Genomic DNA, 14,716 nt, shown 5'->3' with positions numbered 1-14,716 from the left:
TGTAAGCATGAAAGAAACATATGAAAGCATGTCCAAGCTCCTGAGAGTAATAAAGTACCATAACTTTGCTTGGAATGTCTGTGATGATCTTAAAGTACTTGGATTACTCACTGGTCTACTCCTGTAGACCAGTGAGTAATTGTGGTAAAACCATCCTAGGTTTTACCAGGGAGAAGTAATATAAAATAAGCTCCGCTGGTTGAACCAACAAAAAAGAAAGTTCTTCTGCTTCCACCTACCTTTGCATATAAAACTTGGATTAATGAAGAATTTTATTAATGTTCAGGATAAAGAAAAAAACTGGATTCTGCTACCTAAGGGAAGTGTTTTTTAATTTAACAGATGCAAAACTGAAAAGGAATTTTCATTCAGCCTTAAATAAACAAACTTCTCAGAGATGATATATTTGAAACAAAGCTATAGGATACTTGTACTAGCAGCTTAGCAATCCCTGAAAGCAATTGCGCATGGATTTCATGGAAGAAGGAAAGAAGATAAATATGAATCTCTGGTGTCAACTTAATGATATGGGCTGTAAATTTTCTTAAAAATTCATTTTTTTTTTTAAATTTCATCTCAATTTTTTTCTTCCCCTCAAAATCTGGAGGATGTGAGTGATGAGCAACAAGGGGAATGTTTTCATCAGCACATATCAACAGTGGAAAAGTGGTACTGAGGTTTCTGGGATACTACAATGATAGGGCATTACTGCTGTTTAAGAGCGAAGGAAAAATGGAATTACAGGAAAAATCTCTGAGTGACAGACATTTCTAAGGAAACAGAATATATGCAAACTTTATATGCAGTACCACATATGTAATACTTTATATGATTAAAGTATTTTAAAATGAATAAGACTAAGTTTTAAGATAGCATATATCTTATTGTATTATATTTGATTTGAAATTGATCATTCATTGAGTTAGTAAAATTTTAGTATATCCTTAAATGGAGACATGACAGAGACATAATTTTGATATTTTTGGAATCACATGATCAATTTCCTTTAGAATCTGGAACTTTTGCTCCTGAAATATGGAAAAAAAAATTTTTGTTGGTCATTGAAAAATTTTTTTTTTACTCAATTCTTGCTTGAAAATTCCAGCACATAACACTTAGATTACATAAAGCAGCCTTTGAACATGTAACTGCAGCTCTAACTTTTAGCCCACATGAAGCACAATTTGAAATGGAGTTAAGAGGACTTAAAAATCAAGGACATGTGGAGTGCAAGACTAAAATGTGCCTTAAAAGTGAAATTGAGGATTTGGAGAGGCTAAAGGCTGCCCTTGCAATTCTCCACAAATGGACAGCGAGAGATGAGTAAAAAAAAAAAAAAACAAGATAAAATCGTGTTCGATGCATGAAGTAGCTTACTGGACACGTATATAAATTTGAAAATATATTGTGTTTGGACTTCTTTCAGTTTTTGGTTCGATGTATTTCTGCGGGCAAATATTTTTGAACATGAACTATATTAAAAATAAATAAATCGAGAAACTGTCTGAAAAAAATGTGAGTCTCTTAGCATGTTTAAAAATTAAAATTATGGCATACTCGCCTGATGCTGAGAGACTCGCTCAAGAAGTTCAGCAGCAAAAGTAACATTAATTCGTACCTAATTGGATGTTTGTTATGTTTTTTCAGTATTAATAAATAATATTTCAAAATATATATTTTTTTAATAAAACACCTTCCCACTCTATTCCATTTCTTAAAAACTTCCCCTCTCCCTCCTCCTCCCAGATTGAGCTGAGGTGCGGCTCTTCAGATTCTCTTTTTTTTAATTAGATCAAAAATGGCTCTTCACTCAAAAAAGGTTTCCAACCCCTGACAAAGTTTCTCTTCATGAACAAGGAAAATGGCAGTACATAGGGATAATTATGAAAATTTGTCTTCTCATAATAAAAGACACTGTTCTATGCTTCCACAGGTTCTTCCCACTGCAGTATTTATCAAAGATTAATGTTGTACATAAACCTTAGTTACAATTACCAGTTTCTTGTAGTTTTTACCAGTTTTTTTAAATATAATTGCATTTTATGAATAATTATCAGTAAATGAAATTCAAAGCTGTGTACAGTTTTCTTGTAGGTGGATGTAGCAATCATTGTTGAAAGATTTATGTAACATATGTGCATATGTAAAACCAATCACAGACTTGGTGAATTATATAACAGAACAGATAGACAAGGCTCATTTCCTGTATTAAAAAAACTTAATAAGAATACAGTTTAACTTACCTGGCTCCACCTCTTCTTATGTCTTATTAAATCTTTGTTCTTTAGATGCACTATAAATTTGTTTCTACCAGGCAGAGTCCATATTAGTTTTCCACCATAAGGAGTGGAGATCTTTTTGGGAGGAACAAGACGTATATCTACCTGATGAACTTTACTAAAGAAGAAAATAACTTTGTATTTTCTCTAAAATTATTAAGTTCTGCATTTTACACAAAGATAAGCATGTTTATATTCTATAAACAACCTATATGAATGGATTAACTGTAGAGCCAGATGGTCATGACTGTTGCCATATTTAACTATGATTCTACCGAGTGTTCAGCATAAAACATACAGGGTGTTTCAGTTAAACGTTTCAGAACTTCTAAGAGGGGTAGGGTACATCCTGACAACTCGAAATCATATAGCAATGTGGGGTCGGAAATGCTTTCCTGAAGCGGTGTTGTACACAGAAGGACCATAAAGAAAAGAGAAAAGCACCATAAAGTAAAGGGGACCTTACCTGTTACCGTGTCGTCTAACCGGACCTATCTACTTGATCTTTCTGCAGCAAGTATTGCCACAACTTTTGAGAGATGAACAGATTTCTGCATCGACGCAACAGACAATGTGGTTCCAACACGATGGATCCCCTGCCCATTATAGCGTAGATGTTTGTAACTACCTGGATGTCACATTTGGTCAACAGTGGATTGGACGTGGTGGTCCCGTGCGTTGGCCTGCTCGGTCACCCGACCTATCATGTCTTGATTTTTATTTCTGGGGTCATATGAAATCGCTAGTTTATGACACCCCTGTTGACAATGCTGAGGTGCTGGTTGCAAGAATCGCAGTAGCTGCCGAAGAAATTCGAAATTCGCCTGGAGTATTCCAGAATGTTCGGATGTCCATGCGTCGAAGATGTGAGGCGTGCATTGTAGCCCGTGGAAGAAACTTCGAACACTTACTTTAATCCATGTACCTTTTGCTTCTTTTCATGTATTATTAAAAACGATTTCTCACTTACGGTCTCTTTTCTTTATGGTGCTTCTGTGTACAACACCGCTTCAGGAAAGCATTTCCGACCCCACATTGCTATATGATTTCAAGTTGTCAGGATGTACCCTACCCCTCTTAGAAGTTCTGAAACGTTTAACTGAAACACCCTGTATACTGTCCTCCAGTATGTAATGGAGAACCCTCATCCCTAGTTAATTCTAGAGGTTGTATGATAGGTAAATGATGGTATTATTTAAAAGTAGGATATAAAAGACATGCATACTTAATGACAAGTAGATTAACAGAATGGGCTGTAAAAGGACCAAGATTCCTCCATAAGAGGTGTGGTGAATGGGCATGTCCATTTACCAGGTAACAGAAATCCCCAGAGCATGATGAAATAGATTGTGAGAGGAAAAAGGCAAACTTAATGAGCTGATTCAAGAGACAGCTGACAGAACTGGGATAGGTGTGAGATCAACCATTATCAGAAAAAAAATTCACTGGCTCAACAAAGCTGTCTCCCAGCAGTGCACATTATCACCTATCTCAGTGCATAGAATAGGAATAGTGGATTACAACATTGGCAGAATGCGATGACTTTATAGTGGCCATGCAGACGCTCAAAGAACAGTTTCATGCAGATTGTACTGCATTAATGATAAAGTTGGTAGTTTGATGGTATGGACCTGTTTTGGTTGACATCAATGAAACCATGAATATATCTGTACAATTTCTATTTACATTCTGTACAATTTCTATTTATCTATATTTGGAAATTCTTTGGAAAGGGTCTATATTTGTATTAGCATCACCATGCTTCATGTCACAAAGCACACATTATTTTCCTTAACAGCAGTTTGAGGAAAATAATGCAGTGTGAACCTGGAATTTCCAGTCAAAAAATCCAGATCTGAATTTAACTGAACACCATTGGCAGGTTTTGGAGCAACTATTGAGAGTGAGAACAAGATGTCCTGGTAGAAGCAGTGAACTCACTGCAGGCTTGTGGAGGATGTGGGACAAGATTCCAGACTCTACATCTCGAAAACTTGTAGAAAGCATTCCCCAGAATGTTACTGGCATTGTTCAAGCACATGACAAGTCATATATGATTCCCAAAAAATTTCTTTATTTTAACCAGATTTTTTTTTTTCATTTTCATTTAGTATTCCAATACATGTAGGAGGATAGTATAAGTGAAATATATCATAGGTACCATTTTAGCCTGACACAGAGGCAAAGAGGGACAGCTTTCATTACAGAGAGAGGTCTGCACAATGATAGTCAAACTTCAGGAAGTTGTTAATTAGGTGATTTTGATTTAAAATATTACAAGCAATTAAATTTGAAGTTGAGGTTTGAGGTGTTAAATTTGAGGTTGAGGGGTCCTTGAGGTTGTCACAGACATCCTCTCAGATATGCCAGACAAGCTGCACTTTCTACCTGGGAGTCTAAAACGCTGATGGAACTGATATTCGAGTGACACTCAAGTCAAGAGGACCCAATTTCGGCAAAGTCTGGACGGTCTGTGACAGCCAAATCCTCTGCTTGCACCTTCACGATGGTGGGACTGTTAGTAATCCTGGGTATAACCTCCATGCACAAGTACATGGTGGGTGACCACCCAGTTGTGAACCAACGTAAGCAGAGGTCGAGGTGTGGTGCCTACACCACATGGAGAAATGCCACCCCTCATTTTTACCAGGCAGTCCTAGGTGGTAGATGACTCTCATCAACCGGTGCAATACCACCACTTTGCTTATTGGAGGGAAGGCTTGAAGTGGTGGAACCCATGTTTAGTCTAGAGCTAAGTTCCAGTCAACCCTTCCCTATCTCTTCCATCATGCAGTATGATTGATGACTTTTGATGTTATGATGAACATCATGGCGAGATCCAATATTCCTTACATTTCGAGGGTACAGCTCTAAAACGGTGTTCACAGGCCAGCCGCTAGTTAGTACACCAGACCGAACCTATTGGTAACTCTCTAGGAGGCTTCCGGATCAGCTAGTGTATAATCTTGCTACCTCTACTCTGCCAGATAGTGACTGGAGGGAGTCCGAGTAGTGTGTATGCAGGGAGCATTGTCGAGACCACGTTATATCAAAGATCTGGGTATATTCTTACCATGTGTATGCCATATCCAAAAATTTCCAATAAAGTTTTCCAATAAATGTGCTAAGGCTGTTCAAGAGAAGAATGTTGCATATCATAATTGGCTTGTTTCTAATTCTTCAGTTTCATTTTCTGCCTACACCAAATCTCGCAACAACTAAAGCAGTTATTAATCAGTCCAAACTAGAGTTTGAACAGGCTAAGAGTAGAAAACTTGCTTCTTGCCCTAATGGTAGTCAAGCATTCTGGTCCCTTGCCAAAGCTATTGGCCGCAACTTTTGCCCATCACTGCTCCCACCTCTGTCCAAACCAGATGGTTCTGTTGTCACTTCAGCCAAGGATAAAGCTGACCTGCTAGCATCCCATTTTTCTTCCAACTCATATATTAATGATCTTTTTAAAACACCTCCCACCATTCCCAACACACTCCATTCAATGCCTCCTGTGGTCTTCCATCAAAAGGATGTCAGAAGGATTTTGACAAATCTTGATGCTAAGAAAGCTCCAGGTCCTGATGGTATTTCTCCAATTGTTCTGAAAACCTGTGCTCCAGAACTTACTCCTATTCTTTGCTGCCTTTTTTCACTTTCTTATTCCAAAGGTGTTTTTCCTTCTGCTTGGAAATTTGCCCATATCCATCCAGTTCTTAAAAAGGGTGACAAATCCCTCCCATCCAATTATCGTCCCATTGCAATTATTTCTATTCTTTCTAAAGTAATTAGAAAGGGAATAATGGAGAAATCAATTAACCACCAACTCCTAAACTACCTAGAAACCTTCTGTCTGATTAATGATCACCTGTATGGATTCCGTCAGTGTCGATCTACTGGTGATATTCTGGCTTATGTTACCCATTTATGGACCAATTCAATGGAAAGGTTCGGTGAAACACAAGTAGTTGCTCTTGACATCTCAAAGGCTTTCGATCGTGTTTGGCATTAAGATCTTCTAAACAAGCTTCCATCTTATGGTTTGCCAACTGTTTTTAGTAATTGGTTATCCAGTTTTCTCTCTGATTGCTCACTGAGGGTGATGGTAGATGGCTCTCTGTCTTCTAACTTCTCCACTAATGCCTGTGTCCCCCAAGGTTCAGTTCTTTTCCCCCACTCTTTTCTTTTTATATATTAATGACTTTCTTCCATTGACTGGAAATCGTATCCATAGTTTTGCCGATGATAGCACATTGCATTCCACTTTCTATTTTGAGAAACCTTGCCCTGTTCAATCAGCTTCAAGTTCTCGAAAATCTGCTATCAATTCCTTAAATGCCGATCTTCAGGTAATTCTCCAGTGGGGAAAAGACAACTTAGTTGATTTCAACCCTTCCACAACTCAGTCTTGTCTTATATCTCGCAAAAAGGATTCTTCTGCTCCTATGCTTATCTTTAGTGACATTCTGATTTCTAGGCAAAATGATATATCTCTTTTGGGACTTACCCTGACTTCTAATCTCTCTTGGCACAAGCACATTACAAATATTGCTTCCTTTGCATCTAAAAAACTTGGTTTTCTCTTTCGCTCTCGGCGTTACTTTTCTTCCAAACAGCTGCTCACTCTGTATAAATCGCAAATCCGCCCTGGCATGGAATATTGTTCCCACATCTGGGGTGGTGCCCCTGAACCTCTCTCAGGCTTCTTGATTCCATTCAGAGGAGAGGGCAGTTAGGTTAATTAATATTTCTGCAGATACTTCCACGGGCACTGTTCTTCTGAATTGGCTTCTATAATTCCCGTTCTCTCTTTCAAAACAGTCTGAACATGTGCCGCCACCATCCAATATCCATTTACTGTCCAACTTCAAACTCCCAGAACCAACCTTTCATCTTCCTCGTTTATTAATTGAACTGCTGTTTTCTGGAACAACTTTCCTTCATACGTATTTCTTGAAAATTACAGTCTACAGAAGTTCAAGTCCAATGTCAACAAATATCTTCTTTCGCCTTCTCAATCACCAACCCAAGTACGGTACTAAGTACTATAGGTTCTAATACCTCTCGTGTTTGGGGTTTACATAAAAAAAAATCAAAAAAACTGATCTGATCAGCATTATTATACAATATCTGATCAGCATTATGCTAATCACTGGATGGTTATAGCAGCCAAACCAACGATATCACCAACGTTCATATAATATTTTCAAAATCAATCAATCATTCAATCCAAAAAAGACTTAGCTTTAGATGTTATACACTACAACTGCAAGAGTGCAAATAAATTGTAATAACAATATAAATGATCACAAAACTTAAAATTCATGGGTTCTGTATACAGGGTGTCTCAAAAATACATGGCATAACTTCAGGAATGGGTTCCTCATATGTAGACAATAAAAATATTTTATATCAACATAGTTCCGGAAATACTTGGTTCCTGAATTATTAACTGGAATGTCTTATCTCCCGCAGGTGATTTCCTTCATCAGAAGGTACTGACAGAATCTGGTGGTTTTCCATTCCGACCATGTACTCAAACAGGAGCAAGCGGATTGCACTTTATGCATGGTTTGGCAGACGGCAATGCTCTGGAGGCTCGTAGTTTGTACCATGAAAGGGTCCCAGAACGAAGATGTCCAGACAGGAAAAACGTTTGAAGGTATCCATTGCCGCCTGAACATGGGACCTTACACCTCATGCTGCCAACAGAGGATGACCAAGACCTACAACTCCTGAAGTAGAGGGGTGGACCAACTGCCTGGCCTCCACGCTCACTGATTTAAACCCACTAGATTTCTTCTTGTGGGGCTATTTAAAGTCATTGGTGTATTCGACTCCAGTAGCTGATGTGGAAACCCTCCAAAATCGAATTGTGGCAGGTTGTGAGACAATACGAATCAAGGCAGGAATTTGGCATTGTCTTCCCGAGTCCATGAGACATCGATGTGAGGCCTGTATTCAGGCAGAAGGTGGACATTTTGAACAATTACTATAAGGTGATGTGAACAGTCAAGTGTCATAAACAGACCTTCAAAACCCGGAAACCAAGCACTTCTGGAACTATGTTGATATAAAATATTTTTATCGTCTACATATGAGAAACTCATTCCTGAAGTTATGCCGTGTATTTTTGAGACACCCTGTATTTCATTATTTTCTTACATACAAATAGTTTGCAAATACTCCGGTAACACATACTCTTAACAACTGACCATTAGTTTATTATGAAAGAGCATTTTCAATGTTTATATTTTTTTTGTGGTAGCCAAACCAGATATTCAGATGTGGCAGTGAAAACATAAACAAAAAGGGAATGTAACAAAGATAGATTTCTCTTTAGAACACAATGATCAAGTACTTTTAAGATTACATTTTGCTATTATGGTAAAGACATGGAAGCTGCACTGGTTCATAAAAGCTAGGAAACTAAAGAAAATAAAAGTATGAAATAACAAAAACCTTATATTAAAGTTATGATAAAAACATTAATCATTACTCATTCATTTTAATGAGTCAGGTTTTTGTCACTGGTGCACATTATTATTTACAAGTGCATAAAAATAAAACAAACCAAGTTATTGTGAGATAATTAATTAACTAAGACTGCATTAACTAAGTAACTAATGTAATAGTCTTAGTTAACATTAATTAACTAAGACTATTACATCAAGTGGTAGATTTAAGTAATTTATTATTGAAATGCTACAAGTTGATCGAAACACTTCAATGCCAAACACTTAAACAATTCTGGCTATGTTTCGGGAACTCACTGTTTCCAGTCTTCAGGCTTATGGGGTTAGAATATTTGTTTGGGGTACAATTTTCTAGAAAGTTTTACAAAATTCTATTAATAATCTGATAATGTTAAATAATTAATTAATTAATTAATTAAAGTTACTGATTGGATTACAGTTGTTTGGTTTCAACTTTGGGAACTGGATTACCCATAAAGAATTATTCTGTAACCCAAATATCCAAATAACCCCATCCTCCCTTTTTATTGTCATCTTTCACATCTTGTATAGTGGTCTATTATGGTAAACCTTGCATTAAGAACCAGCACTTACATTCAATTCAGTTTCAATTATTTTTGTTCTTCCTTTTAAAAGGATACATTGCAGCATTTTATTACACTGCATACCAGACTACAAGAAAAGCATTATCATATACACTGAAAGGACAGAATTCATGGGATACCTGGTTCCACTATCATCCCTCTTGCTTGTGCATGGACCCACTGCTTGGCAAGTATATAGGTACACTGTAACACTACTTTCACATAGACAGTACTTTGGTGTCAGTATGAATAAACATCATGAGTTAACCAACTTTGAAAGATGGATGATGGTAGGTGCCTGAAATATGGGTCACTCTATCATGGATGTGGTACAGAAATTGCACCGTTCGACAGTATCAAGAGTATATTGGGAATATGCCATTTCCAGAATAACATCTCATTGTGGACAGAGAAAGGTGGTGGATGAACGTGGCCTTTGATGTCCGTCTCACATTGTTTCAGCCAATCGGAGAGCAACAGTAGCACAATCACCATTGACTTCAATGAGGGAGTGCCAGAAACACCTCCACCAAGACCATCAGGCGATCAACCCCAGGGGCTCACATCTGGTGAATATGGGCTTGGCACACCCAGGGTCCTTAGCTGGATATCATCATTCTTCTCTTTCTTGGTGATTCCTCTCTACTTCTGACTCTCTCTCTCTCAGGGTAACTCGAGTTCTGGCTGGTGCAGCATAAGCCTCAGGCTTCCTTTCACCAAATGACTAATCATAATAATAATAATAATCATTAGCCGCAATACGTTATGGCAGCCGCCAACCCATCAGAGTCCCATTGCTAACACCATGACAAGGACTCTATGCCTCGACTGTGTAAAAGAACATTGGCACTGGACTTTGGATAATGGAGACAGGTCTCCCGATCTTGTCCTCTTTCCAGTTATTTCGAGCAGATAGGAGGGTGCATATCTGGTGGAAACTGCATGAACTATGCACCCGTCGTGTCAATAAGGAACTGTTCACATAGGTAAATGTTGGTCTAGGGGGTGTTCAACTGGCACACATTGGGACCTATGGTACATCTAGATGCATCTCTGAATGGTCCAGTTTACATGTCCATCCTTGCAGATATCTGCATCCCTTCATGGTCATCGTGCACATACAGGGCAATGGACTCTTCCAGCAGGACAACAAGCCTCCCCCCCCCCCCAATGCCGACCAGGCTAGCCAAGTGGGTAAAGTACCTGCCCGGCAACCCAAAGGTCGCGGGTTCGATTCCCGCCTCGGGCTTGGATCAAAGTACTGCAAAAACCTTGGGAGGTGCAATATGGCCACAGAAGCCAATGCACCAACAACTACCAAATCAAAAAAAAAAAAAAAAAAAAAACAAGCCTCCCCACAGAGACGTGGTGACTAGAACATGGTTCGAAGAGCATTCCGCAGATTTTACCACCATGGAATGGCCTCCCTGTTCAGTGGACATAAACCCTGTAGAGCATCTTTTGGATGCTGTGGAAAGGTCCATTTGAGTTTAGGAACCACCACCCAGAAATGCGACAGAATTATGGACAGATGTGCAACAAGCATGCATGGAAATATCTGTGGAACACTTTCGTGAACTATTGGACTCAATGCCTCGCCATGTGACTGCCCTTATCTGGGCGAAATGTGGGCTTACCTGTTACTAGGGTGGTATCCCATGATTTCTGTCCACTCAGTGTATAGTACCCTTATGTAGAAGGGTACTGTATATGATATTCATTTTATCCAACTTAACAACACTCTTATTGTTGCTACATGTATATATGTGAGGCTTAGATTATGTAACCAAGCCATTCCCTGTTGCCTGCTTATAACTGTACTTAAAATTGGTTTATCTATCTTGAAAGTTTACTTTTCAAGAACTGTATGTTTTCAGGGTTTACTTTTCTTGAAAAGTAAACCCTGAAAACATAACTTCCAAATTCCACGAACTGTTTTCACCTGATGAAGATAAAAAAATTCTTGGATTTTAAAAGTGGGCAACATGTACATTATAAATAAATACACAAGTATACATGTACATTATAAATAAATATATTGGTATTAATTAATCAAAAAAAAACAACATATTTTTAATTCAAGCTTATGATATTATACCTGACATATACATCAATCTTAAAAATTTTAGCAATTTGTGGTACTTCAAAGTTGACTTAGGATAGTTTTAATTTATTGCCCAAGGGAACTGTTTGCTATTCTCTCCAAATTCATTTCATATTTCCAGTGAGCAAATAAACAGCTTTTTGAGAATTTTATTGCAGCTCTATGATGACCAAAGAGCAATACTGCAGTCTGACTTAAAGAAAGTAGCTGGATTAGAGTATAAACTTACTGTAAGTATGAACTAGAAAAATTTTGCTTGTTTATTTCTATTTAAATTGTCCAGTAATAGCTATCTTCATTCACAACTCCAAATCTATCATGCTCAACTGCAGTGCTATAGTGATTTTTTCTAAGCAGAAACATTCTTGTCTCCTCATATACTTCATTAACTCATAAGTATGGTTCCTCAAGTGGAATCCACCTCTATTGTATATTGTAATAAAGACATTTTAAATTATTTTAAAAACGTACTGTTAAAAAAAAAGTTTTAAATTTTGTTAAGACATACAAAAATCTCATGGTTATCCCAGTTGTTAAGCATTTTTTGGAGTGAACATTTTACTTTTTGGAACACGACCTCTCATTATATCATTTATATCTGTGGGAAAATCACTCTCAATATACAAACTTTTGGTTTATGAAATATTTTTCAGGAATGCATTATGTTTGAAAATCAGGAGGTTACTGTATTTAAAAATGACTGAAGCAGACCAAAAGCATGCTTGTTAACTTTCAAAAAAAAAAAAAAACTTAAAAGAGACCTGGCTTTAGCCAGAATGCTTCAAAATTGCATTCTGACACCATCTGAATGGCATTACTAGTTGTTAATAACTAGTTAATATATGTATTAATTGTATTTTAAAGTTCTTTGCTTCATTTATTTATTTTTATTTTATTTTTTTTTCAATTGCATAATACTGGCTAATGCAAAACCTTTCCATTTCATGACCTGGTTAAAGCTGACTTTAGTGTGCAATACAAACTTATGCAAATTGTTTACCACAGTGCAGTCACATCACTCAATAAACTGAAAGTAACCTAATCTTTCACAAATTCTCTTAAAACAACAAAACATTAATATATTTAAACTAATCTAAGCTTCTTTCAACAACAACAAACGCAAATACATCACTTTATTACCCAATAACCAGTAACAGTGATGATATTCCAGTTGTTTGAAACATCACTACCCCCAGAATACCTTGCCAACAAACAAGAACCCTTGAGATGTGGGAAAGCTTTATTTTGACCCATATCATCAGATAAATGCATATCTATATTACCCTTGTCCCTCCCAGCCTATCACTTTTCCTGAACCCTTTTGGTATCCTCAATAATACTGCCAAAAACCATTGCACCACTTTTGTTCAAATGTATCCCACCTCTACATATGATTCTATTTACTTCTAAGCGTGGGCACATGCTGGTAATTTCTCTTCCCCAAAAGCCTTCTGGAGTCTTGAGATAATCCACAAAGCTTTCAGCATATAGTCTTTCCTATTGTGCATGGGCATAATTGTAGACACATATACATTCTGAGACAGCCTCTGTAGCCAAGTGGTCAGGAGTGCAGTAGCAATGCCCTTTGGGTTCACGCCCCTGACAGCTAAATATGGTCAATCTGCCAATTCGCACTGGACCAATATGACAGATTATGGTCCATTTCTCTCAACATGAAATGATGAGGAGGCTTCCATCCTGCTTTGGACTGATAATGGCTGCTGCTTACTATTTTTTATACATTGTGAACTAATTTGCGAAATTTTTTCAGTATGGTCCTATATTTATCCAATAAATTGTCAGATCATGAGTGCTTAATATCGTTAGTCTCCACATGAATAATAATAATGCTCTCTTTATCCTCCATTAAACCCTTAAAATGCTGATGGGATTCTTCCCTTATTGAGATTACCCACCTAAGGGGATATAAATTCAAATTGAGGAAAGACAGTTGTAGAATAGATATGCAGAAATTTGCCTTTAGCCAGTGGGTAGTTGATAGTTGGAACAAGACAGAACTACACAAGCATTGGAGTGAATGGATGGAAATTTTTTTATTTTTTATTCATTGTTTTTTTTTTTTTTTTTTTTTTTGGCTGATGCTATATAAGCTTGCTTTCTAGCATCTTATGTCTACTAATGCTAAAATGTGACAAACTGTTGCTCCTAGCACTGTGGATATACCCTAGTTCTAGGATGTATGCTTGGAGTGATACACCCTACTAGAATCAGGGTGTGCTTAAACCAGTAGAAAAAATTATAAATAAATTACAAAATACATTACAAATTAAAACTAAATTGGGTCACCTGTCAGGTAACCCACCACTTGCTACAGGTGGGAGGAGGGGACACTGCTGTTTGGTTAAATTCAGTAGGTCCATAATTGCAAAAGAATGAACTAAAAACCAGAAAAAAACTAAACTTATCAGTAAACTGGAGGACATACTCAATTATCAGAAGCCTTGGCAGGTATGTGCTAGTTTTTGAGAAATTAAAATTTTATTGGGTGCACAAGCAGCAGGCATTTGATAAAACTGTTCCAGGTGCTGAATGAAGATTGCAATTTGATGGTCAGTGTATTAACTGATAGTTTTGGCAAACATTTCTGTGCTATTAAAGAAATGTTTGCTTTTGGGTATCTTCAGTAAGATTATCAGAATCTCATCAGTGATAGAACTCTTTCTGGGCTTTATTATTATTTTTTAAGGAATTTTGAGTTAGCCTCACACAAAGGTTGCAGAATTTTTATAATTGAGTTATCAAAGTAACCTAAGAATTCCTATTGACAATATGAGCCATGTCCAATATTTCACCAATATAAACATCTTTGCCTACATGACCAGTATTTTATTACATCACTTTCATAAAGTGTCTTCAAATATTTTTAAATAAACAACGAATATGCTTTTCAATAATAACAGTTGCATGGTTATATTTCAATGCAGATGATGAAATAATTTGCATGCCGCATCAAAAATGCATATGATTTTCAGAATTTTCATTTACTATATGTAAATGAATATTATGAAAAAATAAGTAAAATAAATTTTCTTTTTGATACAAGAAAGCTAGCAGAGAAGCATACAATCCTAATCATTTTTATTAATATATAGGCGCCTCCGTAGCCAGATGGGAAGGAGCAGCAGTCCATAGCACACGCTTCTTGATTAGACCAGGGTTCGAGCCCGTCACCACCAAATACGGAGGTTGCGGAAAGGTCAGGGAATGACCACCGCATATCCCAGAGCAATATGGCCTTAGTTGCTAATGCTCCTAAAAACC

The 14,716-nt window shown here is 37.2% G+C and overlaps 1 protein-coding gene across 1 annotated transcript in view; it reads right to left on the bottom strand.

The window, feature by feature from the left end:
• Positions 1 to 14,716, bottom strand: part of LOC150075054 (chitin synthase chs-2-like) — a 255,891-nt gene that overhangs the window by 83,081 nt on the left and 158,094 nt on the right. Inside the window, exon 9 of the mRNA XM_090389070.1 lies at positions 2,244 to 2,397. Coding sequence (XP_090245196.1) covers positions 2,244 to 2,397 — 154 coding nt within the window. The remainder of the gene's footprint in view (positions 1 to 2,243; positions 2,398 to 14,716) is intronic.

Source organism: Mastigoproctus giganteus, chromosome 14 (assembly GCF_048544385.1).
Source record: "Mastigoproctus giganteus isolate SK-2022 chromosome 14, ASM4854438v1, whole genome shotgun sequence".
NCBI lineage: Eukaryota > Metazoa > Arthropoda > Arachnida > Uropygi > Thelyphonidae > Mastigoproctus > Mastigoproctus giganteus.
The sequence above is the reverse complement of the archived record's forward strand: the minus strand, read 5'-3'. Positions and strand labels throughout refer to the sequence as shown.